This window comes from Hylobates moloch, unplaced genomic scaffold, assembly GCF_009828535.3.
Source record: "Hylobates moloch isolate HMO894 unplaced genomic scaffold, HMol_V3 SCAFFOLD_1, whole genome shotgun sequence".
NCBI lineage: Eukaryota > Metazoa > Chordata > Mammalia > Primates > Hylobatidae > Hylobates > Hylobates moloch.
This window is the reverse complement of record NW_026652276.1, coordinates 1,344,511-1,371,444: the sequence shown is the minus strand read 5'-3', so window position 1 is coordinate 1,371,444 and position 26,934 is coordinate 1,344,511. Positions and strand designations below refer to the sequence as shown.

The following is a 26,934-nucleotide window of genomic DNA, read 5'->3' as shown; positions in this document are numbered from 1 at the left end:
GTGGCGCTTTCCGTTGCCCGAGTGCGATTGGGCCGCCCTGTCACGTGACCCGAGGCCCCACGCCCGGTTGGCTGCCGCCTGGTTACCGATGGGAGACTAGCGGGCCGGCGTACTGGCCTGGTCCAGCACTTGCGGGGCCCTCGGGCTTGGAGAGCCGGGCCGGGCGGGGAACGGGCGGGACGGGCCGGAGGCGGCGGCGGCTGACTCGCCTTCTCTCCGGGGCTGCGACCCCGAGGCTACCGGCTGCAGATGGGAGCCCGCGGAGCCGAGGATGCGGGCGGGCCGGGGCGCGACGCCGGCGAGGGAGCTGTTCCGGGACGCCGCCTTCCCCGCCGCGGACTCCTCGCTCTTCTGCGACTTGTCTACGCCGCTGGCCCAGTTCCGCGAGGACATCACGTGGAGGCGGCCCCAGGTGGGGCCGTGCGGGGTGCGGTGGGCGCCGTTTCTGGTTTCTGAGAACTCCGCTCCTCGCAGGGAGCGGGGCGGGGTGGGCGGCCAGGGTAGCTCCGAACGCAGGGTCCGCCGTTGTTCTCCTCAGAAGTGGGCGCCCGGGCCCCTCTTTTCGTACCTCCTTCATACCCCCGCCCAGAACGAGCAGGACTCGGCGCTACCCCAAGGACAGTAAACTAGGTCGTGGCCTCCACCTGCGAGAGCGCCAATCCAGAAGGCGGCTCAGAGCGCAGCGAGAGGCGTTTTAACAGAGCCCCAAGCCCCGCCCCACCTGTTTGCTTCTGCCCTGAAGAGCGTTTGTGTCTGCGCCTCCCGGCTAGGCCGAGCCCACAAAGCAAAGCGTGATAGAATTTCAGTTTTGGATTTTGTGCACCTGCCTTTCCAGTTGTAACACTTAAAAATGGCACCTCCCCCTGGCCGAGTGCTGTGTTCATATTTTTAGAAATGGTTTATGTGCTAAATAAGACTGCCCAGGGAGCAACCTTGCCCTAAGTGGATGCAGTCTTAGCGGAGACAACTGATGGCCACCAGTCTTCGAACAGAGCTGGAACTTCTGGGCTCTGGTGCCTGAGATGGCTTTGACAGGCCACCTGGTTTCCTTGGACAACACTGAAGGGCCTGGGAGGAGGCAAGGGTCAGACCATGTAGGGCCTTGTCATTGGAATTTGGGTTTTATTTTGTTAAAAGATTGATTTTAGGTGCAGCTGGAGGCCACTAGAGGGTTTTGGTAGAAGAGTGATTCTTTTGAATGTGTGTTTTTACAAGCTCACTCTTGCTGCTGGGTGGGAAGTGGATTGTCAGGGCAAGAATGCAAGGGTCCATTGCAGTGGTCCTGGAGAAAGATGAAGGGGCTCAGATTGGCCTGACGACTGTTCGGATGCGGATTTGGAGTAGATTGGTTTGAGACATACTTTGCAGCAGGGATTGAGAGGCCATAGTGACTGATTGAAATAGAGAGTGAGGATAGTGGAGGAATCAACATGCCTTCTAGGTTTCTGTCCTGAACAAGTGGGTGGATAGTGGTCCTGGGACAGAGCCTGGGGGTGACCTAGAGTTGGGCTTTACTCTCACATATTCAGGTGGAGCTGTCCTGGAGGCAGGTGGATACAGAGCAGGGAGATCTAGGCTAGAGGCATCCATCTGGGAGGCGGAGCATGTTAGATGGTTTACGGTCCACAGCCTGGGAGAGTGTCTCGGGGGAGTATCAGTAAAGAAGAAGGGGGCCTTGGGGCTGAGCCTTGAAGAACCCTAACATTTCTTGGGGTCAGGCAGGTGCCCTGACAGATAGACCTGAGAAGCAGCAGGCAGTGAGGGAGAGGACACCGGGGAGCATGCGGCCTCACTGAAGCTGAGTGGGGACCACCTCAGGGGCAGCAGACAGCTGTTCTGCTGTTGTGAATGCTGCTGAGTAGTTGGGAAAGAGAGTTGGGACCAAGAGAAGCCCAATGGGTTTGATTACATAGAGGTGACAGCAACATTGATCGAGGCAGTTTAGGGGCCATGATTGTCTCAGAAGCTAGAGGAGCCTGCGTGGAGAGTGAATGGGAAGCAGGCAGTGGGCATGGCGGCTCTTTCAAGAAGGTTGTAATGAAGAGAAGCCTGAAGGAGACTATGGTGCTGAGGGATAATGTCTTAAAGAACATGGGGGTGGGATTCTGTCCGGGGAGCTGGAAGGGAAGGAGTTGTGAGAGGAGCCCAGGCACTGAGGGCAGGAGACAGGGTCAGGTCCAGAAGCAGGGGGCAAGGTCGAAGCTCAGAGGGGTGGGCAAAGGCAGTGTGGATGTTTTGAGTAGACAGGGAGAAAGGGGAAGGTATATGATAGTTAGGGGATGTGGGAAATGGAGCCTGCTAGAGAAACAGTAAGATTTCCAGCAGGATGGAGGACACATTTGAGATTTACCAGCATGAGTGAAAAGTGAAACTTTTCTAAACCAACATTTAGCGGTTTTGAGAAGGAGCTTGGTAGAGTTTGGGATTTTTCCAGTAAGGAAGGAAGGCACCCCAGAATTAAGCTGGACAGGGGGATTTGAAGCCAGGAGCTGAAGGACACCCGCTGCAGGAAACCACCTTCCTATCCCTTTTTGGGTAACACTGAAGATCGGAAAAGCTCCACCCCAACTCCTGTCATCTAGAGCCTTGCGTTCTTAGTTTGAAGGATTCCGCAGTAGGCATGATCTAACTCTGGGCAACTTTCTGTATTTCAGGAGATTTGTGCCACACCCCGGTTGTTTCCAGATGACCCACGGGAAGGGCAGGTGAAGCAGGGGCTGCTGGGGGATTGCTGGTTCCTGTGTGCCTGCGCCGCGCTGCAGAAGAGCAGGCACCTCCTGGACCAGGTGCAGGGTCCCTTCTCTGTGTTTGTCCTGGAGCCGGTTTCTTTTCGCGTTTCTCCGGCCTGCTGAGTACCAGGAGCCCTTGTGAAAGCAGAGCTGTGCTGCAGCCGGATCTCCTGCTGTGTTGGGGGAAAGCAGGAGCGTTCCAAGGCAGAGACTGAGGACTGCACTCTCCCTCTGCTGCAGGAGGGGGTGCCTTGGCCTCGCCAGAAGGCTCCATCAGGGAGGTTCACCGTGCTCTGTGCTCTCCTGACCCCCGGACTCCATGGAGTCAGATCACCACATTTAGAATAAAGAGACAAATGTGCCAGCTCACAGGAGGATGGGGCTGGCTGGCAGCCTCTGCTTCAGATCTCTCCTCAGCTAGCTGGCTGATTTTCTTACAGGTTTTGAATATAAGCTTGCAAAAGGTTATTAAACCTGTTTCTGTGGGTAGACAGATACTCTGGGAGGAGAAGCCTTCTCAGGTTTTCCTTACCTGGGAGTGTTCACAGTTTTATGCTTGGCTCGTTGCTAAGTGTTGATGATTAATGCAGCGGCATTGACAGTGTGACCTCATTCAGAGTTTCACTCATGTCCCAGGCCCCATGGTAAGCATGTCACAGTCACTGGCTTTCAGACTCATGGTCTTGCCAGCTTTGACTTTTTTTTTAAACAAGAATGCTAAAACCACTGCCATTGTGTTTCTGGCCATTAGGTGGCAGGGCCAGGACTGCACCAGGCACCTGGTGCCCAGCCTGCACTCCCCCGATGCTGGGTCAGAATGCTTACCCCTGAAGGAGCCCTGCGGTGAACGCAGTGGGTGCAAGCAGCTGGCCCAGTGTCGGGGCGTCAGGCTCCCAGCAGCAGGAGGGGCTGTGGTGACGTGTTGCTTGCAGCCAGCTCAGTCAAGAACTGGGTCACTCATGCCCTTGAATGTCACATTTGTTTTGGCTTCAGGTCAGATGCTTTTAGTGAGGGCAGCAGAGTGTATCCCGGGATATGTGGCTCCCTCTGTGTGGTCCTTAAGTTTTGCAATGAGAGGTCTGTTAATTTCATGTGTGGTGATGCAGCCCTGTGCAGGCGCCGACATCCAGGTGTGCCGTGGAGTTCTCTGCAGACCGCGATGCCTGTGGAGCGCTGAGCTGTGGCCACACCGCGGCCAGGACACTGGAGCAGTGCCGGGTGGTGCTTATGTCACACTCGCCTTTTGCTTCTCCCTGTGCATGGCAGGTCATTCCTCCAGGACAGCCGAGCTGGGCCGACGAGGAGTACCAGGGCTCCTTCACCTGTCGCATTTGGCAGTTTGGACGCTGGGTGGAGGTGACCACAGATGACCGCCTGCCGTGCCTTGCAGGGAGACTCTGTTTCTCCCGCTGCCAGAGGGAGGATGTGTTCTGGCTCCCCTTACTGGAAAAGGTCTACGCCAAGTGCGTGTGCTGGGGGCTGAAGGGCCTGGCCTGGGGCAAGTGGGGGAGCTGCCACTACCATGGGCTGCCCTGGGAGGGTCTCTGCTCACTCTGGGCTGCAGAGTCCCCCTTCAGTTCTGAGGGTCTGGCAGCTCATTCTGTGAGTCAGGCTGACTGGCCAGGTGCAGAGATTCTTCTTTTGGGCCTGTGGTTTGCCCATTGCCTCCTTTCCCTTCCCTTGTTCCAAAGCCCAGCGTGGAGTCGTCCTCCACAGAGAACATGTGTGCCGTCCTCCTTGTTTTATCGGCCCCAGCAAGAAAGATGCTTCTTTATATTTGTTGTGGAATGGTTGGGACAGGCAGACTCACTGTGTAGTCGTTGGGGAGGAATGAGGCCACCCCAGCATATCAACACTTGTGTATCATGGTGCTGGCTCAGGACCAGGACCCTCACCATGAGTGGTAATTGAATAGCCTTCTCTCTTAGAATACATTTGTCTTCTTGCCAAAGGCAACTGGACCGACAGGCAGGCAGGGAAGCTGGTGAACATGGGAAGGCTGGCTGGTGACATCAGTGCCCAGTGAGCCCTTCCGTCCCAAGGGCTGTTTTAGGAAAAGCAGGGTTGGAGCTTGAGAGGCGAGGGATGTGGGCATCCATAGCTTCCACCCCTCCTGCCCTGCTCCTGTGCCCACGCCGGAGGCCAGATAGTTTCTGTATGTGGGCAGAGGACTGCAGGGCGCTCACGCTTGCTGGGAAGTAAGCTGTTCGAAGGTGAGGCTAAGCCTTGACTTGGTGAGGATGAGGAAGAAGGCAGAGGGGAGTAAAGAGGTGGGGTTGAGGCAGCGGTTGGACGATTTGGGGTGCTACAGACCATGGGAATCGGAGAGGGGGCCATGCTCAATGCCAGAGGCTCACTCTCACGGTGATTGTGTCCCCTAGGGTCCATGGGTCCTACGAGCACCTGTGGGCAGGGCAGGTGGCGGATGCCCTGGTGGACCTGACAGGTGGCCTGGCAGAAAGATGGAACCTGAAGGGCGTAGCAGGAAGCGGAGGCCAGCAGGACAGGCTGGGCCGCTGGGAGCACAGGACTTGTCGGCAGCTGCTCCACCTAAAGGACCAGTGTCTGATCAGCTGCTCCGTGCTCAACCCCAGAGCAGGTGAGGCACGTGGCCAGCATGGGAGGGCTGCAGCCAGCGTGCCCCTCACTGTCAGGCCTCAGGCACACCGTAGCTTTTTATGTGACTGGCTACACAGCCCTGTCAGGACTAAGTGGGAAGAAGTAAGCTTGTTCTCAAGGGTGGTGTCCTGGTTTGTGACCTTCCCCTACTGTCCTCTTCCAGAGGGACGTGGCCCTTCTCTCCCCTGACCAGTCCTTTCCGCTAGGGCAAGGCAGGAAGAGGTGGCACCGAATCAAAGCCCACTGTCTGTGCCATCCCTGGCCCAGCTGGCAACCTGGCAAAATCAAAACCTGTTTTTTTATTTTAGTGATAGATGCGTTCGTTAAAAACGGTTTGTTTCCACAAAATGAAAGGGGCCAGGTGTGGTGGCTCACACCTGTAATCCCAAAACTGGGAGGCTTAGGCGGGAGTATCGCTGGAGCCCAGGAGTTCAAGAGACCCGCCTGGGCAACATAGCAAGATCTCATCTCTACAAAAAATGAAGAAAAAAAATCACTTAGACAGAACCGCTTGTGACTTTTGAGTGCGCTCTCAGTTTCCCGTGAGCACGCGCAGTTTACACGTTCCATTCCGCACCACTTCTCACACTGCCACACACGCCCTATCAAATGTTCGCCTCGTGAGCGGGGTTGCCACAGTCTCTTAATCATTCTCCTGATGTAGTTATTAAGATCTCTCTGGTTTTATATAATTATAAGTAGTATCAATGAACATCTTTATCATTTTTTTCATACTTAGGATTATTTTAAAAATATTGGTTAAAGAATGTGGATATCACAATAAACTGAAACAGGTTGTCATAGACCTTGGTCTGGGTCCCCCATAAGCAGACCCTGAGATGATATTCAGGAGGACATTGAGAGGTTCAGAGCGCCTGGAGGGTGTGTACTCCCCGCCAGCCCCACTGTGGTGCCAGGAAGGACGCTGGCCTCAGAGCCTCCCACCTGGGAGTGAGGGCGCTGCTCTCGTGGGCATTAGCTCGGGGAGCTGTTGGTTTTGGGTGCTCCAGGGTGGGGTAGGGCTAAGTCCTAGCACTTCAGGCTTTAGAGAAAGCCCCCAGGCAGAGAGAGATGGCAGCTGGCACTGACTGGAGGTGCACTGGAGCCTGCTGAGGTGGCAAGGGGCCGCGGCGTGGGCGAGACTGAAGTCCTTCCAGGAGACCCTCCTCTCTAGACCGTTGCCCCGCCACAGATGCGGCCTTCCTCTCTGTTTGGCTCTTTCTTTTCTATGCCCATCTGTCTCAAGGTCTCTGGCCAGGTGGAGCTGTTGCCCCCCCGGGCCTCCATGCCTCCAGTGGGCTTCTAGCCAGGGCGCTATCTGAATGTCCTGCCTCTAGCAGGCTTTGCCAAGAGAAACACTCTCTAGGTTCTTGGCAGTTGCAGATGCATCTGTGTGGCGTGTTTGAGAACTGGTGCTGCGCCAGGCATTGTGCACAGACGGGTACGGGGGATGACTTAGCCAGCACCAGACCCGGATGGCAGCCGAGTCAGGCCCCGTGTGCTTGCTCCTGGAGATGCTCCTGAGCTGCCGGGCCACAGCTGCTAAGAAAGGAGCTCCCGTGGTCCATGGGGATCTGGGGTCTCCCGTGTAGCCATAGTCAGGTGGGCTGGAGCATCTCCAGAGGAGGAGACAGAGGCCTGTGTGTCCTTGTCAGTTTGGGACTCCATGGTGCCCTTCCTGCCTGTGCCCGAGCCATTCCTCATGCAGGTGCCCGGGAGCTGGGGGAGTTCCATGCCTTCATTGTCTCGGACCTGCAGGAGCTCCAGGGTCAAGTGGGCCAGAGCATCCTGCTGCTGAGGATCCAGAACCCCTGGGGCCGGCGGTGCTGGCAGGGGCTCTGGAGAGAGGGGTGAGTGCTGGGGCCTGGACCATGCTGCTGTCGGGAGGGGGGCCCAGTGCCAGTCTGGCCTGTGTCCTGGTCACCTTCAGCTGTCAGGACCATACTTGGCCGTCTCCAGCAAGGCCCCTGAGCCCCTGCTCTTGTGACACCATGCTTGTCTTGGCTCCAGACAATCCTTGGGAGGCCTAGGACCAAGGTGGCCCTTAGGCCTGGGGTTTCGATAGGGCAGACATCATCACGGGCTCGGGCAGCAGTCCTGGGAAGATGCGTCCAGAGGCGTGAAGTTCCTCTGGGAAAAGAGAGGGCTCCAGGGGGTGGCCGCTGCCCAGAAGGCCCTGTGCTGCAGAGCCGCTTCGGGTGTGGGAGGGGCTGCAGAGCTGGGGCACGGGGGCGCTGGCAGGAACTCAAGGCTCTCTGGGTCCCCTCCAGGCTTCCCCCCAGCCTGCCGGCCAGTTGACGCTACCAGTTCTCAGAAGGGGCTTCTGCTGAGATGAGGTTTCTTCCAGGGGTGAAGGGTGGAGCCAGGTAGATGCAGCGGTAGCATCTGAGCTCCTGTCCCAGCTCCAGGAAGGGGAGTTCTGGGTGGAGGAGGAAGAGTTCCTCAGGGAGTTTGACGAGCTCACCATTGGCTACCCGGTCACGGAGGCTGGCCACCTGCAGAGCCTCTACACAGGTAGTGCCCGAGGGGCTGTGCTGGGCATGTGCTCTGCCTGCCGAAGTGAGGAGGCTGGGCAGGTGCCCAGGTTCCCCCTGCCCAGGCCCAGTTTGCTTCTCTTCATTGTGGAGAGATGATTCTGTCAAGGGACCGGGAGGAGGGTGACGATTCTGTCCCAGGGACCGGGAGGAGGGTGATGATTCTGTCCCAGGGACCGGGAGGAGGGTGACGATTCTGTCCCAGGGGCCGGGAGGAGGGTGACGATTCTGTCCCAGGGGCCGGGAGGAAGGTAGGCTTGTGGGAGGGGCTGGCTCTGTCTGTGGCCGTAGCTGCTGCTTAGACCCTGCCAGGGTTCATGACGCCACCGTGGCGGGAGGCCAGCGAGGAGCCGTGTCCCACTGCTGATGCCTGGTGTTTTCTCACTAGAGAAGCTGCTCTGCCACACTCGGGCGCTGCCTGGGGCCTGGGTCAAGGGGCAGTCAGCAGGAGGCTGCCGGAACAACAGCGGCTTTCCCAGCAACCCCAAATTCTGGCTGCGGGTCTCAGAACCGAGTGAGGTGTACATTGCCGTCCTGCAGAGATCCAGGCTGCACGCGGCGGACTGGGCAGGCCGGGCCCGGGCACTGGTGGGTGACAGTCATACTTCGTGGAGCCCGGTGAGCATCCCAGGCAAGCACTACCAGGCTGTGGGCCTGCACCTCTGGAAGGTAACTCAGCCCCGCCTGGCTCACGCTCGGTTCGGCAGGTAGCGTGGAGGCCCATGGAGGTCTGGGTTCTAGGACTGGCTCTGCCGGGACACATGTGGCTCTGCCACGGGCCCCACCAATCTCCCCCTCCTTGGGCTGTTGCACGGGGTTGACGTCTGCTGGTGCTTCCAGACCCGGCTCTGACCTGAGACTGCAGGTCCTTCTGCCTTGCCGTGTGCCTCGTTGGCCAAAGGAAAGCAGCAGAGTCTGCAACCAGGGCAAGACCCGCAGGAGGGGCCTGGGCCCGGGGGCTCCTGGCAGCGCTGTGCCTTTCTGAGGCAAGGAGGTAGAGCCACTGGCTGAGAACCTGTCAGGGCAAGTCCCAGCTCTGCAGCTTGTGACCTGGCACACATCCTCTCCCCGCCTCCCTCAGTCTCTTCCCCTGCAAGACGGGGTCCTGACATGTATCTCATGGGATTGCTCTGAGGCCCCGGCAGTCCCAGGTTCAACCACTGGTTCACAAAATGTGTTGTTTCCTGGAAGAACAGATGGGGGCGCCTGAGGGCAAAGGGCCTGAGTGTGGGTCGAGGGTATGCCGGCTGCTTGCTCAGGGGCTGGGTTTTCATCTTGTGTGTCTTGACAGGGTGTGACACTTGGCACCACACTGTTCCCTGTCCTTTCATGGATGTGGCCCACATGATGTTCCTTTCCTCTTGCAAAAGCAGTTGCTGGAAGGCCCACTGTCCGGCAGCCCCCAGGTTGCCTGGGCCCCAGTGCCTTTGTGGGCCCCAGCTACAGGGAGGACTCGCAGGCTCGGGTCTGGGACAGATACTGGCCCCGGGGCCAAGTGAAGCCTGGGGTTGGTGGGCATCTCTAGCTGGCCCCTGAGAGGGTGGAGGGCGCTGACGGGCCTTGGCACTTTCGTCTGTCAACTCCAGAGGCCCTTGTGCTTGGAGCAGGGAGGCCAAGGCCAGGGCGTCTGACCCCGGCCGCTCCTCTGCGCTGAGCCTCCTGCCCGTGCTCACAGGTGGAGAAGCGGCGGGTCAATCTGCCTAGGGTCCTGTCCACGCCCCCCGTGGCTGGCACCGCGTGCCATGCATACGACCGGGAGGTCCACCTGCGTTGCGAGCTCTCACCGGGCTACTACCTGGCTGTCCCCAGCACCTTCCTCAAGGACGCACCGGGGGAGTTCCTGCTCCGAGTCTTCTCTACCGGGCCAGTCTCCCTTAGGTGAGAGGAACCGCGCGGTGCTGCTGGCTCTCCGAGGCCGCAGCCTCTGGAGGACCCCAGGCCCTTCCAAGGCAGGATTTGGGCACTTTCCCTCTGTGGTTGGCAGGTGTCCATGTGGGAACTGAGGCCGCCGGGAACCTGCTGCCAGCGCCCTCCCATGTTTGTCTTCTTGGCAGCGCCATCAGGGCAGTGGCCAAGAACACCGCCCCCGGGGCAGCCCTGCCTGCGGGGGAGTGGGGGACCATGCAGCTACGGGGCTCTTGGAGAGCCGGCCAGACGGCGGGGGGCAGCAGGAACTTTGCCTCATACCCCATCAACCCCTGCTTCCCCTTCTCGGTCCCCGAGGGCCCTGGCCCCCGCTGCGTCCGCATCACTCTGCATCAGCACTGCCGGCCCAGTGACACCGAGTTCCACCCCATCGGCTTCCATATCTTCCAGGCAAGCTCCTTGCCCCAGGGAGGGAGGGGGAGCAGAAGGGGCCCTCAGAGAATGTGCATCTTGGCCTCCATTGTCCCAACAGAGGGCTCTGGGCTCAGTCACTTGGGCTCCCCCTGCCCTTCGAGGTGCTGCCTGGAACCCGCACAGGGCCCTCTCCCATCTCCATCCTCACAGAGGCGAGGCTGAAGATGTCCTCTGGAAGGGCCGGGGGCCTGGGAGGTGGGCAGGGCTGACCCAGGCAGGACAGGTTTCCGGAGGAGGTGGTGAGTGGGGAGGAAGGGAGAAGTTTGGAGGGGACAGGAGGCCGAGGTTGAGACCAGCGGGGATGGGTCGAGCCCTGGCTTGGGGACACAGGAGGCTGATGGACTCAGGAGTGAAAGGAGAGGAGGCCCAGGCTGGCTGGCCACGGCAGCCCCTCGGGTGTGAGGAAGTCCACAGTCACTGAGCTCAGCCGGCGGCCCCTTGTCCACTTACCCTGACTCAGAATGACTGTGTCCCAAGGTTCATTCTCCGCAGACATGTGTCCCCTGGAATGCAGGGGCCCTGACGAGGAAGGCACTGTGACCCTCGGTTCACAGTGGGCTGCCTGGGGGCCCTCGGACCCTTGCTGTTTGCCCTGGGCCGCCGGCTTAGGTCCCCTGGAGCTCTGAGGAGAACATATGCCAGGGCCAGTGGGAGCCCTTGGGGCAGGCTGGGTAGTCAAGGTGTTAAAATAAAGCCCCTGATGATGCGACAGGCCTCCAGGCGGGCCCCACTGCCGGCACCTTCCGGCAAGGGTAGCCAGGCTTTGGTGAGGAGGCGAGTCCAGTGTCCAGGCCTGGCAGCCCCTCCTCAGAGAAGGGGCTGTGTGTGACTCAAGAGGGCCAAGGGCATCCGAGCAGATGGCCCTGGGCTGAACCCCTACCCCAAGGCTGGCCCCCTCAGTCTGAGCCCGCGCTTTCCTCAGGTCCCAGAGGGTGGAAGGAGCCAGGACGCACCCCCACTGCTGCTGCAGGAGCCACTGCTGAGCTGCGTGCCGCATCGCTACGCCCAGGAGGTGAGCCGGCTCTGCCTCCTGCCTGCGGGCACCTACAAGGTCGTGCCCTCCACCTACCTGCCGGACACAGAGGGGGCCTTCACAGTGACCATCGCAACCAGGATTGACAGGTGGGTCTCTGGGACTTGGGGGCGGCCAGCTGGAGGCTGGGGTCCTGGAGTCTTAGTGCTCTCCCGTCCCCTCACGTCTCCTGCCTGCCTCGCACCCTCAAGCTCCTACCTGTCCTGGCAGACCAGGGCTGTCCTGCCTGCCTGGGGACCCTTCCTTGCTGGTCTGAGCCTGGGAGGAGAGTCTAGTGGGAGGTGGGCCAGGAGCACACAGCCCCTCATGTGACAAGTGCAGTCTGGGAGCGGTGACCTGGTGTCTCTCCACAGGCCATCCATTCACAGCCAGGAGATGCTGGGCCAGTTCCTCCAGGAGGTGTGTATGCAGCCCCACCAGCCTGGCTCACCTGCCTGGGGCTGCCTGGTGGCCTAGGGTCTACCTGCACCCTCAGGCAGGTGGTTTCTGCCTGGGACGTGAGGTGCCCTTGACTCTTCCTGTGAGAGCCCCGGGCGGTGCCTCAAAGGGCAGGGGGAGCTGAGGCTGCGTCCCATTCCCTGGCTGTGCTCGGGGTGGGGTGCGAGAAGGGGCGAGTGCTACCGCTGCCCGGGCCCCTCATCTGTCCTTGCAGGTCTCTGTCATGGCAGTGATGAAAACCTAACAGGGTGGCCCCCTGTGCCAGCTCACGTGACTGGAGCCCAAGGGCCTGACAGGTTCCCACCAGCTGGGCCGGCCAGCCTTGCACTGTGGGGGCTAGTCCTGAGTCTTGGCCTGCCTCCCAGCCCTGCCAGGGGGCTGTGGCCTAGGGGTCCACGGGAAGCCTCCATCAGGAGAGACACAGCCCTGGGGGCGAGCTGGTGCTGCAGGAAGGGCAGGAAGCTAGGTGGCTTCTGTCGTACCACTGAGATGGCAGAGACCCCAGGATCCCAGAGCTTCCCAAGATCCCTCCCAGATCCTCCTCTGCTGACTCCGCACGGAGGCCTCATACCCAGAGGGTAGGGCAACAGATCTTCTTTATAACTATTTATTGTTTGAATCACTTTTAGGGTGTAACTTTATAAATAAACATGAGCATTGAGGATTTGCAGATCAGTCTTGCTCCAAGTAGCTCCAGGCTGTGCCTGCTCTTGCTGAGCAGGCTGTGGGGAGGGCTGGGTGCCTGCCGAGATGGTGAGGATGAAGATGGCCTCTGGAGGGGCTGGGGGCCTGGGAGGTGGGCAGAGCCAACCCAGGCAGGGCAGGTTTCAGGAGGAGATGGTGAGTGGGGAGGAGGGGAGAAGTTTGGAGGGGCGGGCACAGGGCATGCCCCAGGCCAGGGGGCTGAGGTTGAGGCTGGCCAGGGCAGTTGTCAAGCCCTGGCCTTGGAGGACGCAGACTGATAGACTGGGGAGTGAGGTGTGGGGAGGGCCAGCGAAGGCACTGCAAAGGCTGTGGTGAAGAAGGACGTCTCAGAAAAGGGTCTTAGAATGGGAGCTCCTGCAGAGGGAGGAACCCCAGGTTCGCGGGGACAGGGATCCTTGGATCTGGACGGCTCCTCTGCCTTCAGCCAGAGTTCACCTGCGCGGTGTCCTAGGGTTACTTATTTCCCCAGGCCTCTCTCCCTCGTCCCTCACACCAAATGCTGCAATGAGAGCTGTAGTGTCACTGAACAGTGCAGAAGACAGTTCCAGACATGGGTGAGGAGGGCTGTCACCAAGCCCTTTTGTTTTAGAGACAGGGTCTTGCTCTGTTGCTCAGGCTGGAGTGCAGTGGCATGATCATAGCTCACTGCAGCCTCGACCTCCTGGGCTCAGGTGATCCTCCCTCTTCGGCCACCCAGGTGGGTAGGAAAACAGGCGCACACCGCCATGCCTGGTTAGTCTTTTAATTTTTGAATACTTAGGGGTCTCATTATATGGTTGCCTAGGCTTGCCTCAGCGATCTTGCTGTCTTCGCCTCCCAAAGCACTAAGATTGCAGGCATGACCACCAACCCCACCACTAATCCTTTTTAAATTCCATTTGCTTCCTGAGTCCCTTCGTGCCTGGGGAGACCCCGTGTATTGGTCCTTTTTCACATTGCTATAAACAACTCTCTGAGACTGGTAATTTATAAAGAAAAGAGGTTTAATTGCCTCAGTTCCGAAGACCGTACAGGAAGCACGGCAGGGGAGGCCTCAGGAAACTTAGAATCATGGCAGAGGGAAAGCAGGCAGTCTGCAGGTGTCTGGAGAAGGAGGAAGAGAGCGAAGGGGAGGTGCTGTGCACTTTTAAACGACCAGATCTCAGGAGAACTCACTATCACCAAAACAGCAAGGAGGATATCTGCTCCCATGATCCAGTCATCTCCCACCAGGACCCTCCAGCACTGGGGATTATAATTCGACATGAGATTTGGGTGGGGACACAAATCCAAACCATAGCACCCAGTGAGCCCGATTTGGGCCTTGCTGCCCGATCACGACCGTCTCTGGAGTCCTGGTGTCTGTGTTCCCACTGGGACCTGTGCCTCTGTCCCCCCTCTCCACGCCCTGGCCACGTCAAGCCACCCTCCTGACTCACCCACAGGAAACTGCCCTGGCCCCTGCCCCATGAGCCCCTCTGCTTGCTGGTTCAATGGCCCTCCAGCAGCAGTGGCTATGGCAGTTGTGTTCTCGGCATCTTCGGACACGGATTCCTGAGCAGCAGGATGGGGCTCCGTCTCCCTGCATGCAGAGCCTGCCACAGATCTTCCTCATCCGCTGGCTTCTGTGCTGACTTCCGATGAAGCCAGTGGTGCCGCCTATTGGGGTGCAGGAACTCAGGGCGAACACTGAGGGGCTGCTCACCAAAGAAATACCCCGCAGGGCAGTGCCCAAGCCAGAGGCTCGAGCTGGGTCAGAGCTGCCCTAGATCCTGGGTTTGTGGGTGGACAGGTCCTGTGCAGGGCGCCTGATGGTGCAGGTTGAGGTGGGACAGTTGGGGTCAGGGTATTTCTCAGGGACAGTGCCTATGAAAGGAAGACAGGAAGGCAGGGGCTGTGTCCATGTCGGGATAGACTGATGGGAACCCCGCGAAGTTCTGGAGCAAATGCTGCCTGCAGGGCCCCCCCTGGGCCGGCCAGGCCCTTACGTTGAGCATCCCTCCCCCGGGCGCTCAGGAGCCACTGTCCCCGAGGCAGGCCCTGAAGGTGGCGGCCACACCCTCCTGCTGGGCAGCTCTGCCCAAAGTCCACAGCCAGGACCTGCTTCCCGTGTCCCAGGCTACCGCCTGACAGGAGGCCTCGAAAGCGCAAGGTTCTGTGACTCTAGGGGCCGTGGCTGGCGCCCATCATCTCCCCAGTGTGGATTGGCTCCACTCGACCTGGCTGCCTTGCCCATTTGGTCTACCAGCTGGAACCATGTTCCTGGGTGTGGAAAACGCTCCCTCCAGAGCCTGTGGAGACCCCTGAGGCCTTGTGCTTGCTTCTGATGGGAGGTTCCAGACGCAGTTGGAGGGGATGTCTGGCAGGCCTCTAACCCCTAGCCAACCTAAACATTTCCGGTGCAGAAGGCCCCGGCCTGGCGTTGTTTGTCCCGGGCTGCCTCCTGCTCCGACTCCTTCAGCACCCTGTTGTCAAGGTCGTGGGTCAGTGCGGTGCTCTTCAGGGCGTCCGGCCAGCTGGGTCTCTGTCCTGTATTCCGGCAGAGGCCCCAGGAAAAACGGCAAATGCCTATGTCTATTCCATACAAATTTCATAGGAATGTGAGCAGCTTCTGATCTTCCGTGACGTATTCGTCCAGTGGATGGCCAACCCCGGGTACCTGGGCCTCCAGGGCCTGCTGCACTGGGCCGCCCCTCGGCCGTGTGTGCACTCGCCATGTGGCCCTCCAGGAATCCCACCCCACAGGGCCACACTGAACCAAATGGAGAGACAGCAGGGCCACCACCCTCTCTCCGCATACCACGGCTGCTCTGGGACCCGGGCAGGAGGGGACAGTCTTGGCCTTCCAGTGTCCCTCTTGGCCTTCCCATGGCCATCTCTACCCCAAAGATGCAACGAAGATATTGGTCGCTCCCTAGGTGTCAATCCCCGGGTCGCTCCCCAGGTGTCACAGGCTCAGAGACCAGGACCTGGCCCCGGGTGGGTCTGTAGGCCCTGTGGGCTCATGTGAGCTAGTCCTGGGCAGGACTCCATTATTAACTGCCTGTCATGTGTCCCACTGTCATGGAGCCCTAGTGACTCTTGGGGACCAATGTCAGCTCAGGGCCTGTGTGCTCAGTGTCTCCCAGATGCCTGGACATTCCCTCCCGGTGCACATAGTCCCGGGGGAAGTCCTTGTCACACACACTTGCTGATGTGGGGAGTGTTCATCTTGCAGGCCTGGCCACCTCTTCGATCAGCAGATACCTGGGCTGAAAACCGACTCGGGCAGTGTGGGCCCAAGTGGGGCTCTATCGGAGCGATCACCCTCAGCCCTCCTGGACCCCTCTGCTGGCTCCACCTGAGTGTGGCCCTTGCTGGCAGCCCTGCCTTGCTCTGTCGCTATCCCATAAGCCCTGCAGGCAGGCCCCTTGGCGCCCTTCAGCCGTGTTCATGATTGTCTCCTGGCCTCTGCTGTTTAGAGGTCTGATGCCCTCCGCCCTCGGCGAGCCCAACCCTGTGATGGTGGTTCCTGCCACCAGCTTCCTGTGGCACCGCCGCCACTCCCGCCAGTCTCCTGTGGCACCGGCACCACTCCTGCCAGCCTCCTGCGGCACAGCTGCCACTCCCCGTTAACCAGCATGGCACAGGTGAGCCGTGTGACGTTGGTCTTCCCAGGGAACCAGTGCTTGGCAGCTCCCACCACACGCACGCCTACGCCCACCCTCCACCAGCCACAGCGGCTGTGGCATCTCCATCCTGCCCAGCAAAAGTGGAAGTGTTGTGTGTGCTGCTAGGAACCTCCAGGTTTGCTCTATCTCCAGGGGCCTTGCCAGGGTGTCAAACCCTGTGTCTCGGGACACTGCTGTTAGGTCTCCAGCTTCCCTATCAGGCGCCTCAGCACCCAGTCCTACCAGTGCTCCTGCCTCCCGTCCCCAGCTGGCTGGGCCTGCAGCCTCCTCCCGTGCCCCGAGCTGGCCGGGCCCGCAGCCCACTCCCTGGTCACTGGATGTTGCTGACACTTCACTTGGTCAGGGCCCTAGCGCCCAAGGGGGGCCAGGGCCTGACGGGGGTGGAGCGAGGGGTGGGCTGCATCTCTGCAGGCTCAGAAGCTTCCTAAGAGGCTGGAGAGTGGAACCTTCAGGCACCACACACTGCCTCCTCCCTGCCCACGGTCCTGGGTTCCCCAGATGTGTCCTTGGCGTTGGCTAGGTGTTGATCAGGAACTGGGAGTGCTGCAACCCCGCCCAGCTTCTCCAAACTCCAGCCAGGGCACCTCAGTGAGGCCTCAGCCACCTGCGCCTTATTTGCTTCCTCCTTGGAGGCCCCTCATGTCTGTGCATTCATCAAACAGCAGCTGGGCCCCCCAGCACACCCCCTTCCCCAACTTTCCCAGTGGACACTGGAACCAGTTTCACAACTGGACTGGACAGGACGACCACCTTGTGCCAGGTGCCAGCTATCTCCCCTGACCAGTGATGGGTCCTCATTGCCCATGGGCCGTGAGTGACCCAGTTCCAAATCCCAAATTAGTGACTCTTCTCCAGTGGGGGTTGGATTCTCCAGAAGCAGAGGCAGACATAGAATTTGGGTGCAAGATATTTCGGAGGGAAGGTGGAGGAGGTGGGGTTCGTGAGGGAGAAGCCTGGAGTGTCAGTGGCTGGGGTGCTCCCACCTGGCTGAAATGCCTGGCCTTTGTGCCCTGCCTGGCTCAGCCTCCCCAGGCAGGCTACCCCGTGGCATCCCTGGACAAGGCTGCCCCCAAGAACGCTGCCCACAGCCCAGCCATGGGCCTTCCCTTGGGGCTCCCGCCCTGGCTCACACCTGCTGGCCAGCGTATTTCCTCATTGCTGGCTGCACCCTCTCAGCAGTGGCTGTGTGGACCATAACCCTGGGAACACCTGCGGGGAGATGCACCACTGGCCTGGCAGCTTGGGGGAGACTCCTGGGGTGTCAGGAGAGAAGGAAGGCAAGCAGGGGGGTGAGGCGCTGTGGGGCTTTTCCTGCTTTCTGGGCCAGTGGCCACAGGCCACCCAGTGACATTTCTGTCTCAGCGTCTGCTGGGGTGGACTCTGCAGCGGCCGCTGCCAGCCTGGATGGGCTCCTCGCACAGCTCTGCTTACGGGTGAAGGCCATCTAGAAACCCTCAGTCCCCTCTCAGCCTCAGAGCCGATAGCGCTGCCTGACCATCAGTAAGCTTGTCATCAGCACCACCGCCAGCATGCCTGCTCCTGGATCTCCGTGAGGCTCCCCTGCCTGTGTCACCCAGGGGCCTCTAGGGGTGCTCTGGAGCTGGCAGCCACTGTCCACTTCCTGCCCTCTCCGGCCTCTCTCGGCTGTCTGCCAAGCAGTCAGTCTCCTATTGACCACTTGTTTTGCTGCAAGGCTGCTGGTTTACGTGAAAATAGAGAAAGCCAAAGAGTTTCCTCACCCCTGTAAGATTTCCTGGGTCTTCTGGCATTGCACCTGCTTGAGTGCCTTGGCGGGGCCCCTCTTTGAGTTCCTTTGGGCTGCTGTAACGAAGCACCATAGCCTGGGCAGCTCATAAACAGTGGAAATGCGTTGCTCTTTGTTCCGGAGGCTGCAAGTCCAAGATTGAGGCACTGGAAGACCTGGTGCCTGGTGAGGACCTGCTTCCTGGTCCAGAGACAGCACCTTCTCTCTGTGTCCTGACGTGGTGAAAGGGCAAGGGGACTCGCTGGGGCCTGTTTTATATGGGCACTCATCCCATTCGTGACGCCTCTGCCTTCATGACCTCATCACCTACCAGAGGTCCCCACCTTTTCACTCCTCACCTTGGAGATGAGGACTTCAGTATGTGAGTTTCGGGACATAAATGTGTCATCCATAGAAGGGCCCATCTCTTACACAAATGCTGAGTCCCCAGTGGCCTGTGTCCTAGCAAACGAGAGCCACCCTGAAAAATAAAATCCTATCTCCCCAACGCCAGCCCTGGCAAGGCACCCAGAACTCTCCGGAATGCTTGAAGGCAGGGTCTGGCCTTTCCATGGGGTCCAGGGCTCTGGGGTCCCTGGTGGTACTGTGGGCCTGCAGAGCGGGGCGTGTGGGCTGAAGACCGTCTCCTCACCATGGTGGGAAGGGACAAAGGGCGGCCCTGGCAGATCCGGACGGGCAGGACTGGGTGTGTCCCATGAGAGCACCTCCTTCCTGGCCTTTCCTGTGGACTTTGTCCCACACCACCTGCCTAGGTTCCTTCCCGTTGTCACTTCCAGCTCCAAGCACGGCAGTTGGTGACTCCTTGGTGGAGCCGTGTCCTACCCAGTCCTGATTCCGCCGTCTTCTCTTTCACAGTCCTCCAGGCTTGGGCCAGCCTTGGGGGCAGCAGAGCTTCTGGGGTGAGTGTGGAGCTCCTGTGTCCTGAGATCAGTAGTCGGGGAGAGGGCTGGTTGGGGCAGGGCTGCCCGGGCAGGACACAGGATGCAGCTGGCCAGGCTCGGGCCGAGGTGTTCCGACCGGAGCTCTGGGCTCGTGCTTTCTTCATGGTCGCGCCTTGCTCACTGTCCCTTGGAGTCTTCATTTGGTTTTGCTGTTTTTTTGTTTGTTTGTTTTCACCTAATTTTTACCAGACTTAAGCTAGTTTTGCTGCCTTTCGAAACTAGTGGAAGAATCATTTTATTCCTGGGGATAATTTGGGGCCTTTTGATCCCAACACGAAGCCCTGGACATGGCCGCTTCGTCAGGAGAAGGGTCTTTTCTGCTTTGGAGGAAAGGCTTTGGTGGGCAGGCTGGCCTGGGAATCTCAGGAGCTCTCGGCTCTCTGTAGCATCCTGGGGAGCTCAGACCATGGCTGCAGGGCTCTGGCCATAGTGTGCAGGCCATCCGGTTAGTGCTGCCCCCCGAACCCGGCCATTCCTGTCTAATCCCCAGCAGGTGTAGCCAGTGTCCACATAGTCAGCACTGCCTCAGATCTCGGCTGGGACCACAACACTCACTCAGGGGTCCCAGGGAACATGGTACCAGGTTTAGCAGGTTTAGTCAGGGGCATGTGCAGTGTCCCTTACCTAGGTCAAGGCTCAGACTGGGCCCACCTTAGCTGCCTGGGACACCTGGTCCCTTTATGAATCTGCCAGGGGTGGAGCAGCCAGGCTTGGGCTGGGGCCTGGATGGGCGTGACATTGGGCACTGTGGCATTGTGTGCCTGTCTCTTGTATTGCAGCTGACATGGGTTCCTTGCTCCTCCTCCAAGCCCTGTGAGGACATCAAAAGCATGGACACATCACTGTCCACCATCTTGCTGCCCACTCTCCCTCCATCCTGGTGCCTCCTAAGCACACGTGTGGGGTGGCAGGCACACTGCTGATAGCTGTGGATGTGGCCATGACATTCTTCACCCCTGCTCCCGTGGCATGCATGATCCATTAGGGAGGACCGTCTGCACAAAGGTAATCCATTGACTCAGACAGGGGGTTCATAGAACAGGTGAGAGTGGCATGGGGGGTATTCCTTGACCAGCTGAGGGTCAGCCAAGGGCAGGAGAGGGGCTGGGCACCCTCAGGGAATGGAAAGAAGCTCTCTGTGCCTGCAGTGCGGGGAGTGGGCTTGGAGAACACGTCAAGAGCTGAGGCTGGAGTTGTAAGCAGGGGCCTTAAGTGTTGTTTAAGGAGCATGAGTCTTATCTCATGGGCAATTAGGAGCCACTACGTAGTTTAAAGCAGGGCCTAACATACATATGTTTGAAATCTTTCTCTGGCTGAAGTCTCGAGGATGAATTGGAAGTAAAGGACCAACTAAAAAGTTGTTGCAGACATTAAGGTGGTGTCCTGGGTTAGGTGGGAGGTGATGGAGAAGAGAATAGGCTAGTGTTGACATATACCCAGGAAGCAAAACCAATAGGGCATGATGCTTAATGCTTGATTGGATTGATCACATAGATGAATATGAGGAGGACTGACATTTCAATCTATGAACATGGTATACCCATCCATTTATTTATTTTTAATTTTTAAAAATTTGTTTATTTATTTATTTATTTTTGAGATAGGATCTCACTCTGTTTGTCCAGGCTGAAGTCCAGTGGCAGGATTTCAGCTAACTGTAGCCTTAACCTCCTGGGCTCAGGTGATTCTCCCACCTTAGCCTCCCAAATAGCTGGGACTACAAGCACAGATCACCACACCTGGCTAATTTTTTGCATTTTTGTTTTTTAGTAGAAACAGGGTTTCACTATGTTGCCCAGGCTAGTCTCGAACTCCTGGACTCCAACAATCCACCCACCTTGGCATCCCAGAGTGCTGGGATTATAGGCTTGAGCCACTATGCTGAACCCTGTCCATTTATTTAGATCTTCTTTAATTTCTCCCAGCAATATTTTGTAACTTTAAGCATACACGTTTCCCACTTGTGCCTAGGTACTTTGTTTTCCAGTGCTTGTAAATGGTATTGTATCTTTAGTTTTATTTTCCAGTTGTTTTTTGCTAATATATAGAAATGCATTTTTTGGTATATTAATCTTGTATCCTGTAACCTTGATAATGCATTTATTAATTCATAGTGTTTTTTGCTTCTTTTGTTCTATTCTGGTAAATGCCTTAGGATTTTCTTTTTCTCCTGACCCCCCGCCTTCCTCCTCTTCTTTTTCTTCTGCCTTAGGATTTTCTTTTTCTTCTTTCTCCTCCTCCTCCTCCTCCTCCTCCTCCTCTTTCTTCTTTCTTCTTCTTCTCTTTTTTGTTTTTAAATTGAAACAGGAGCTCACTCTGTTGCCCAGGCTGGAGTACAGTGATGCAATCTTAGTTCACTGTAGCTTCAAACTCCTGGGCTCAAGCGATCCTCCCACCTCAGCTTCCCAAGTAGCTAGGACTACAGGTGTGCACCGTCATGCCTGGCTAATTTTTATGTTTTGTAGAGATTGGGTCTTGCTATGTTACCTGGGCTGGTCTTGAACTCCTATCTTCAAGCGATCTTCTCACTTCAGCCTCCCCAAATGTTGGGATTACAGGCCTGAGCCTCTGTGCCAAGCTGAATTTTCTACATGCATGATTATGTCACATGTGACAATAGGTAGTTTTGCTTCTTTCTTTTCTATCTGCATTTTTTCCCTTGCATTATATCCACTGGCTAGGACCTCCAATACCGTTTTTAATAGAAGTGTGAGAGCCACTTCCTTTGTTTCTGAGTATAGTGAGAAAGTTTGGTCTTTTATCATTTCCCAGCTTGAAGTTTGCTGTAGTTTATCTGTAGGTGATCTTCATCACGTTGAGGAAGTTCCCTTCTCTTTCTAGTTTGCCGAGTTTCTATCATTCATGGATGTTGCATTTTGTCAAATATTTTTCTGCATCCATTGAGATAAATATATACATTTTACCATTTATTCTATTAATTGATGTTCTAATGCGAAAATAAACCTTTTATTTCTTGCATACTTTTTCATGATGTATTATTTGTTTTATATATTGCTGGATTTGATTTGCTAATATTTTATTAGGGATTTTATGTCTATATTTTTGCATGATATTGGCCTGTAGTTTTCTTTTCTTGTAATATCTTTGTCCAGTTTTGGTACAGGGTAAAACTTGACTTAGAAAATGAGCTGGCTGGTACCATCAGGGCTCACTGCAGCCTCAAACTCCTGGATTTAAGCAATCCTCCCATCTCAGCCTCTTAAGTAGCTAGGACTACAGGCATGTGGCACCACACGTGGCTAAGTTTTTAACTTTTTTTTTTTCTTTTTTTGAGACAGAGTCTTGCTCTGTCACCCAGGCTGGAGTGCAGTGGCATGATCTCGACTCACTGCAACCTCCACCTCCCCTGTTCAAGCGATTCTCCTGCCTCAGCCTCCCAAATAGCTGGGACTACAGGCAGTAGCTGGGATTACAGGCGTGTGCCACAACGCCCGGCTAATTTTTGTATTTTTAGTAGAGACGGAGTTTCACATGTTGGCCAGGCTGGTCTCAAACTCCTGACCTCAAGTGATCCACGCGCCTTGGCCTCCCAAGGTGCTGGGATGACAGGCGTGAGCCACTACACCCAGCCTACTTTTTAACTTTTTTTTTTTTTTTTAGTTGGAGAGACTTGCTCTGTCACCCAAGCTGGAGTGCAGTGGTGCGATCTTGGCTCACTGCAAGCTCCGCCTCCTGGGTTCATGCCATCCTCCTGCCTCAGCCTCTCGAATAGCTGGGACTACAGGTGCCTGCCACCACACCCAGCTAATTTAATCTTTTACAGTTTTAGTAGAGACGGGGTTTCACTGTGCTAGCCAGGATGGTCTCGATCTCCTGACCTTGTGATCCGCCCGCCTCAGCCTCCCGAAGTGCTGGGATTACAGGCGTGAGCCACCACGCCTGGCTGTTTTTAACTTTTTGTGGAGATGAAGTCTCACTGTGTTGCCCAGGCTGGTCTCACACTCCTAGCCTCAAGCAGTCCTCCTGCCTCATCCTCCCGAAGCACTGGGATTACAGGTGTGAGTTACCATGCCCGGCCACTTCTTGCTTTTTAAAATCCAGTTTGATAATCTTTGTCTTTTTTTTTTTTTTTTTTTTTTTGAGACGGAGTCTTGCTCTGTCACCCAGGCTGGAGTGCAGTGGCACGATCGTGGCTCACTGCAAGCTCCGCCTCCCGGGTTCACACCATTCTCCTGCCTCAGCCTCCCGAGTAGCTGAGACTACAGGCGCCTGCCACCAAGCCCGGCTAATTTTTTTTTGTTTGTTTTTGTTTTTTTTCGTAGAGATGGGGTTTCACTGTGTTAGCCAGGATGGTCTTGATCTCCTGACCTTGTGATCTGCCCATCTCGGCCACCCAAAGTGCTCGGGTTACAGGCATGAGCCACCGCACCCGGCTTTTTTTTTTTTTTTTTTTTTTGAGATGAAGTCTCACTGTGTCACCCAGGCTAGTGTGCAGTGGCATGATCTCTGCTCACTGCAACCTCCACTTCCCAGGTTCAAGTGATTCTCATGTCTCAGCCTCCTGAGTAGCTGGAATTACAGGTGCGTGCCAGCACGCCCAGCTGTTTTTTGTTGTTTTTTTTTTTTGTTTTTTGTTTTTTTTTTGTATTTTTAGTAGAGATGGGGATTTCCCTGTGTTGGTTAGGCTGGTCTCAAACTCCTGACCTCAAATGATCCACCCATCTTGGCCTCACAAAGTTCTGAGATTACAGGCATGAGACACCATGCCTGGCCAATAATCTTTGTCTTTTAACTGGATTGTTTACCTCAGTCACATTTAATGTAATGGTTGATATGGTTGGGTTTGAACCTACCATCTGCTATTTATTTCCTATTCATCTCCTCTGTTCTTTGTACCCATTTTCCCTCCTCTTTTTCTGCCTTCTTTTGGATTAGTTGACTATTTTGTATTTCACTTATTTCTTCTATTGACTATTATACTTCCTTGTTTTATCATTTCATTAGTTGCAATAGGGTTTATGATATGCATATTTAACTTATTTATGACTGATTGGATGTAGGAGGGGTGGGGGGAGGAAGATTCCAAAATGACACTGACATATCTGGCCTGGGTAACAAGAGGAACCACTCTCTGAGATGGAGAACTTTGAAGGAAGATTAGTTTGGGGAGTGATGAAAGGGCTGGATGACGTGGTCAGTTTTGGACAAGTTGCGTTTAAAATGCTTCTGAGGCATCCAGGAGGAGATACCTGGTAGGCATTTCCTTACAAGGTCCAGAGCTCAGGGCAGTGGCCAGGGCTGGAGCTGGCTCTAGGGGTAAAGGGCAGAGGGGCGATTGTTGAATGAATGGAAACACAGTAGTCTGTGCATGCAGAATGTGCGATGGGACAAGAAGAGTCCAGGACCAAACCCTGAGGAGCCCCAACATTTTAGGGACCCAAATGCAGGACAGTAGAGATGAAAGGAGAGGCCAGAGAAGGAGCAAAACGAGGAAGTGTGTGTCACGGAGGCCACACGAGGAAGTGGCTTTGTGGTTACTTCTGGACATTGGCACGAGGATGTTTCAGGGCAAGGTGCAAGGGGGCCTCAAAAATCATCTTAAGTTCTGTTCCTTCACCTTCATGGTGGGTGAATTGGTGTTCATTTAAATCTACTCAACATCTTGTTAAAACAATTTTTAAAAAGGACTAGGGACTGGGAGGCCAAGGCAGGTGGATCATGAGGTCAGGAGATCGAGACCATCCTGGCTAGCACAGTGAAACCCTGTCTCTACTAAAAAAAAAAAAATTAGCCGGGTGTGGTGTTGGGCGCCCATAGTCCCAGCTACTCGGGAGGCCAAGGTGGGAGAATGGCATGAACCCGGGAGGCGGAGCTTGAAGTGAGCGGAGATCATGCCACTGCACTCCAGCCTGGGCAACAGAGCAAGACTCCATCTCAAAAAAAAAAAAAAAAAAAAAAAAAAGACTAGGGACTCAGTGACTTGGCCAAAGGCTGCTGGTGGGTTCATGGAGGTGCTGCCTGTCAGCTGTGCTCTGGGCTCTAGGGACATGGGAGTCCAAAGGGCTCTCATCTCCTCAGTGAGAGGTTCTGGTGGGCTGACCGTGGTGGGATCCAAATTTCAGCAGGTGGACCCCGAGGGGGTGTGAGGAAATGGACTCTGTGAGTGGGAACTTCTCTTTCAGAGGAATTCGCAAGACTGGCCTGAGCCAGCACACAGCTCTTCAGCAGGGCTTGGCAGCCAGCGGGGCCTCGGGAGGAGGCAAACAGCTGATCAAATCCGGGCTTCTCCAGAGGAAGAAGGGGAAGGGCAGGTCTGGGGAGGTCAGAGCGTGGGTGAGAACTGTGGCCCTGGGTGGGATCCACATCCCAGCCCGCAGGGCCTCCTGGTGATGGTTCTCCGGAATTCTGCGATTGGAGCTGTGCTCACAGAGACACTGTCCCTGACCTCCCAGGGGCGCGGACATAACCCAGCCTCAGCTGCAGACAGCAGAGGCTCTGCACAACTGCAGAAGCTGAGCAATCAGCCTCATCAGTGGCAATTCCTGGAACTCCAACCTCAACTGTAACATGAGCTGTGCAGACCTTCATTAACCCCAGACGAGGAGTGAGGCAGAGCCTGATAGCTCAGGGACCAGCTGGGATGCTCAGTAAACAAGAGCTCCGGAAGATATGCAGAACAAGAGAAGGTGAAGTTTGGGGACAGCAGGCACTGCAGGCCACCCAGAAGGAGGAGGAGAGGGGACAAGAAACACTGACCAGGACTTCAAGATGAGGAGTGAGCAGAGAGGACAGCAGGACACGGGTAAACCTACCTGGCACTATGAGGATGGAGAGGGGAGTGTCGGAGGGTGTGCATTTGAGTGCAAGTGTATAAAAGAGGCCCAGGAAAAGGAACGAAGAATCTCATCATATAGTTAAAGTGAGGGAGCACAAAGTAAACCATAATTAACCATAAATCATGTGGACCCCAACCCTAATGCTAATCATAACCTTAAACCTCATGTGGACTGGAACCCTAACCCTAACCCTAACCCTAACCCTAACCATAAATCATGTGGACTCCAACCCTAATGCTGACCATAACCCTAAAATTCTTGCGGACCCAAACCTAACTCGAACCCAAACCCTAACCCTCACTCAATTCAAACCCTAACCCTAACCCTAACCATAACACTAACTCCACCCTATCCTAAACCCTAAACCTAATTAACAATGCCTCATATGGACCTGAACCCTAACCCTAACCGAAACCCTAACGCTAACCCTCACTCAACCTAAACCTTAACCCTAACCATAACACTACTCCAACTACAACCATAACCCTATCCCGAGCCCTAAACCTAATTAATGATGCCTCATGTGGGCCCTACCTCTAACCCTAACCATGCCTCATATGGACCCAAACCCTAACCCTAATTCCAACCCTAACCCTAAGCCTAACCCTAACTCTAACCCTAGCCAAAACCCTAACACTAACCCTAACTCCAACTCCAACCCTAACCCTAACCCTAAGCCTCATGTTGACCATAACCTGGCTCAAACCCTAACCTGAACCCTAACCCTAAGCCTCGTGTTGACCATAACCTGGCTCAAACCCTAACCCTGACTCTAGTCCTCACCCTAATTCTACCTCTAGCCTTAATCCTAACCCTAATCCAAATGCACCCTCTGATCCAAACAACTCTTCAGCCAATGTCAGACCTCACCTTAACCCTCACCTTCACCACCACCATTCCAGTTCTCCCCGCTTCAGACTTCTCAGGGACTTGAGCCAGCCCCTGGCCCCCAGGCCTTGGTTTCCTCACCTGTGCAGCATGGATTTGGGGCTGAGGGTACAAAGACTGGCACCCACCTGAGCCGATGGAACAGGCCTGCCCCTGGTCCCGAGGAGGCCTCTGCTCTCCCAGTTCTCCCCTTGCCCATGTGGAAGGGGGCTCATCCCCCAGCATGGGTGCTTCCTGGCCAGTGTCCATCTCTGTGTGAGTTCCTGTAGGGAGGGACCAGGTAGGTGCAGTTGGCATGGCACCACCATGCCCCTGGCTCAGGCTTATGTGGGCTGACAGTCCTGTCCCTCCACCCAGAGGCCCCTCCAATGATGTAGCTTATCAGAGTGTGTGTATATGTGTGTGTATGTGCACGTGTGTATGTTGTATGTGTATATATGTGTGCATATATATGCATATGTGTATGTCTGTGTATGTATGTGTATGCAGTATCTA

The 26,934-nt window shown here is 56.2% G+C and overlaps 1 protein-coding gene across 5 annotated transcripts; it reads left to right on the top strand.

The window, feature by feature from the left end:
• The first annotated feature begins 73 nt into the window (after positions 1–73).
• On the top strand, positions 74–21,082 carry CAPN10 (calpain 10). 5 transcript variants are annotated; one of them, XR_004371247.2, is made up of 14 exons: positions 79–412; positions 2,655–2,786; positions 3,996–4,192; positions 5,111–5,328; positions 7,057–7,198; positions 7,696–7,862; positions 8,271–8,551; positions 9,558–9,760; positions 9,937–10,198; positions 11,145–11,344; positions 11,609–11,654; positions 11,908–12,271; positions 15,595–18,712; positions 19,534–21,082. XR_004371247.2 is itself a non-coding variant. In XM_032761851.2 (12 exons), exons 1-12 carry the CDS (start codon positions 272–274, stop codon positions 11,935–11,937), a joined length of 2,019 nt encoding a protein of 672 aa, XP_032617742.1. In that variant the 5' UTR covers positions 79–271; the 3' UTR covers positions 11,938–12,363. The 5 variants fall into 5 exon arrangements, 4 of the variants coding, with proteins under 4 accessions (XP_032617778.1, XP_058292621.1, XP_058292618.1 ...); XM_032761851.2 differs by lacking the exons at positions 15,595–18,712; positions 19,534–21,082 and having other exon boundaries at positions 11,908–12,363; XM_058436638.1 differs by lacking the exons at positions 11,609–11,654; positions 11,908–12,271; positions 15,595–18,712; positions 19,534–21,082 and having other exon boundaries at positions 75–412; positions 10,106–10,198; positions 11,145–11,339.
• The last annotated feature ends 5,852 nt before the right edge of the window (positions 21,083–26,934 follow it).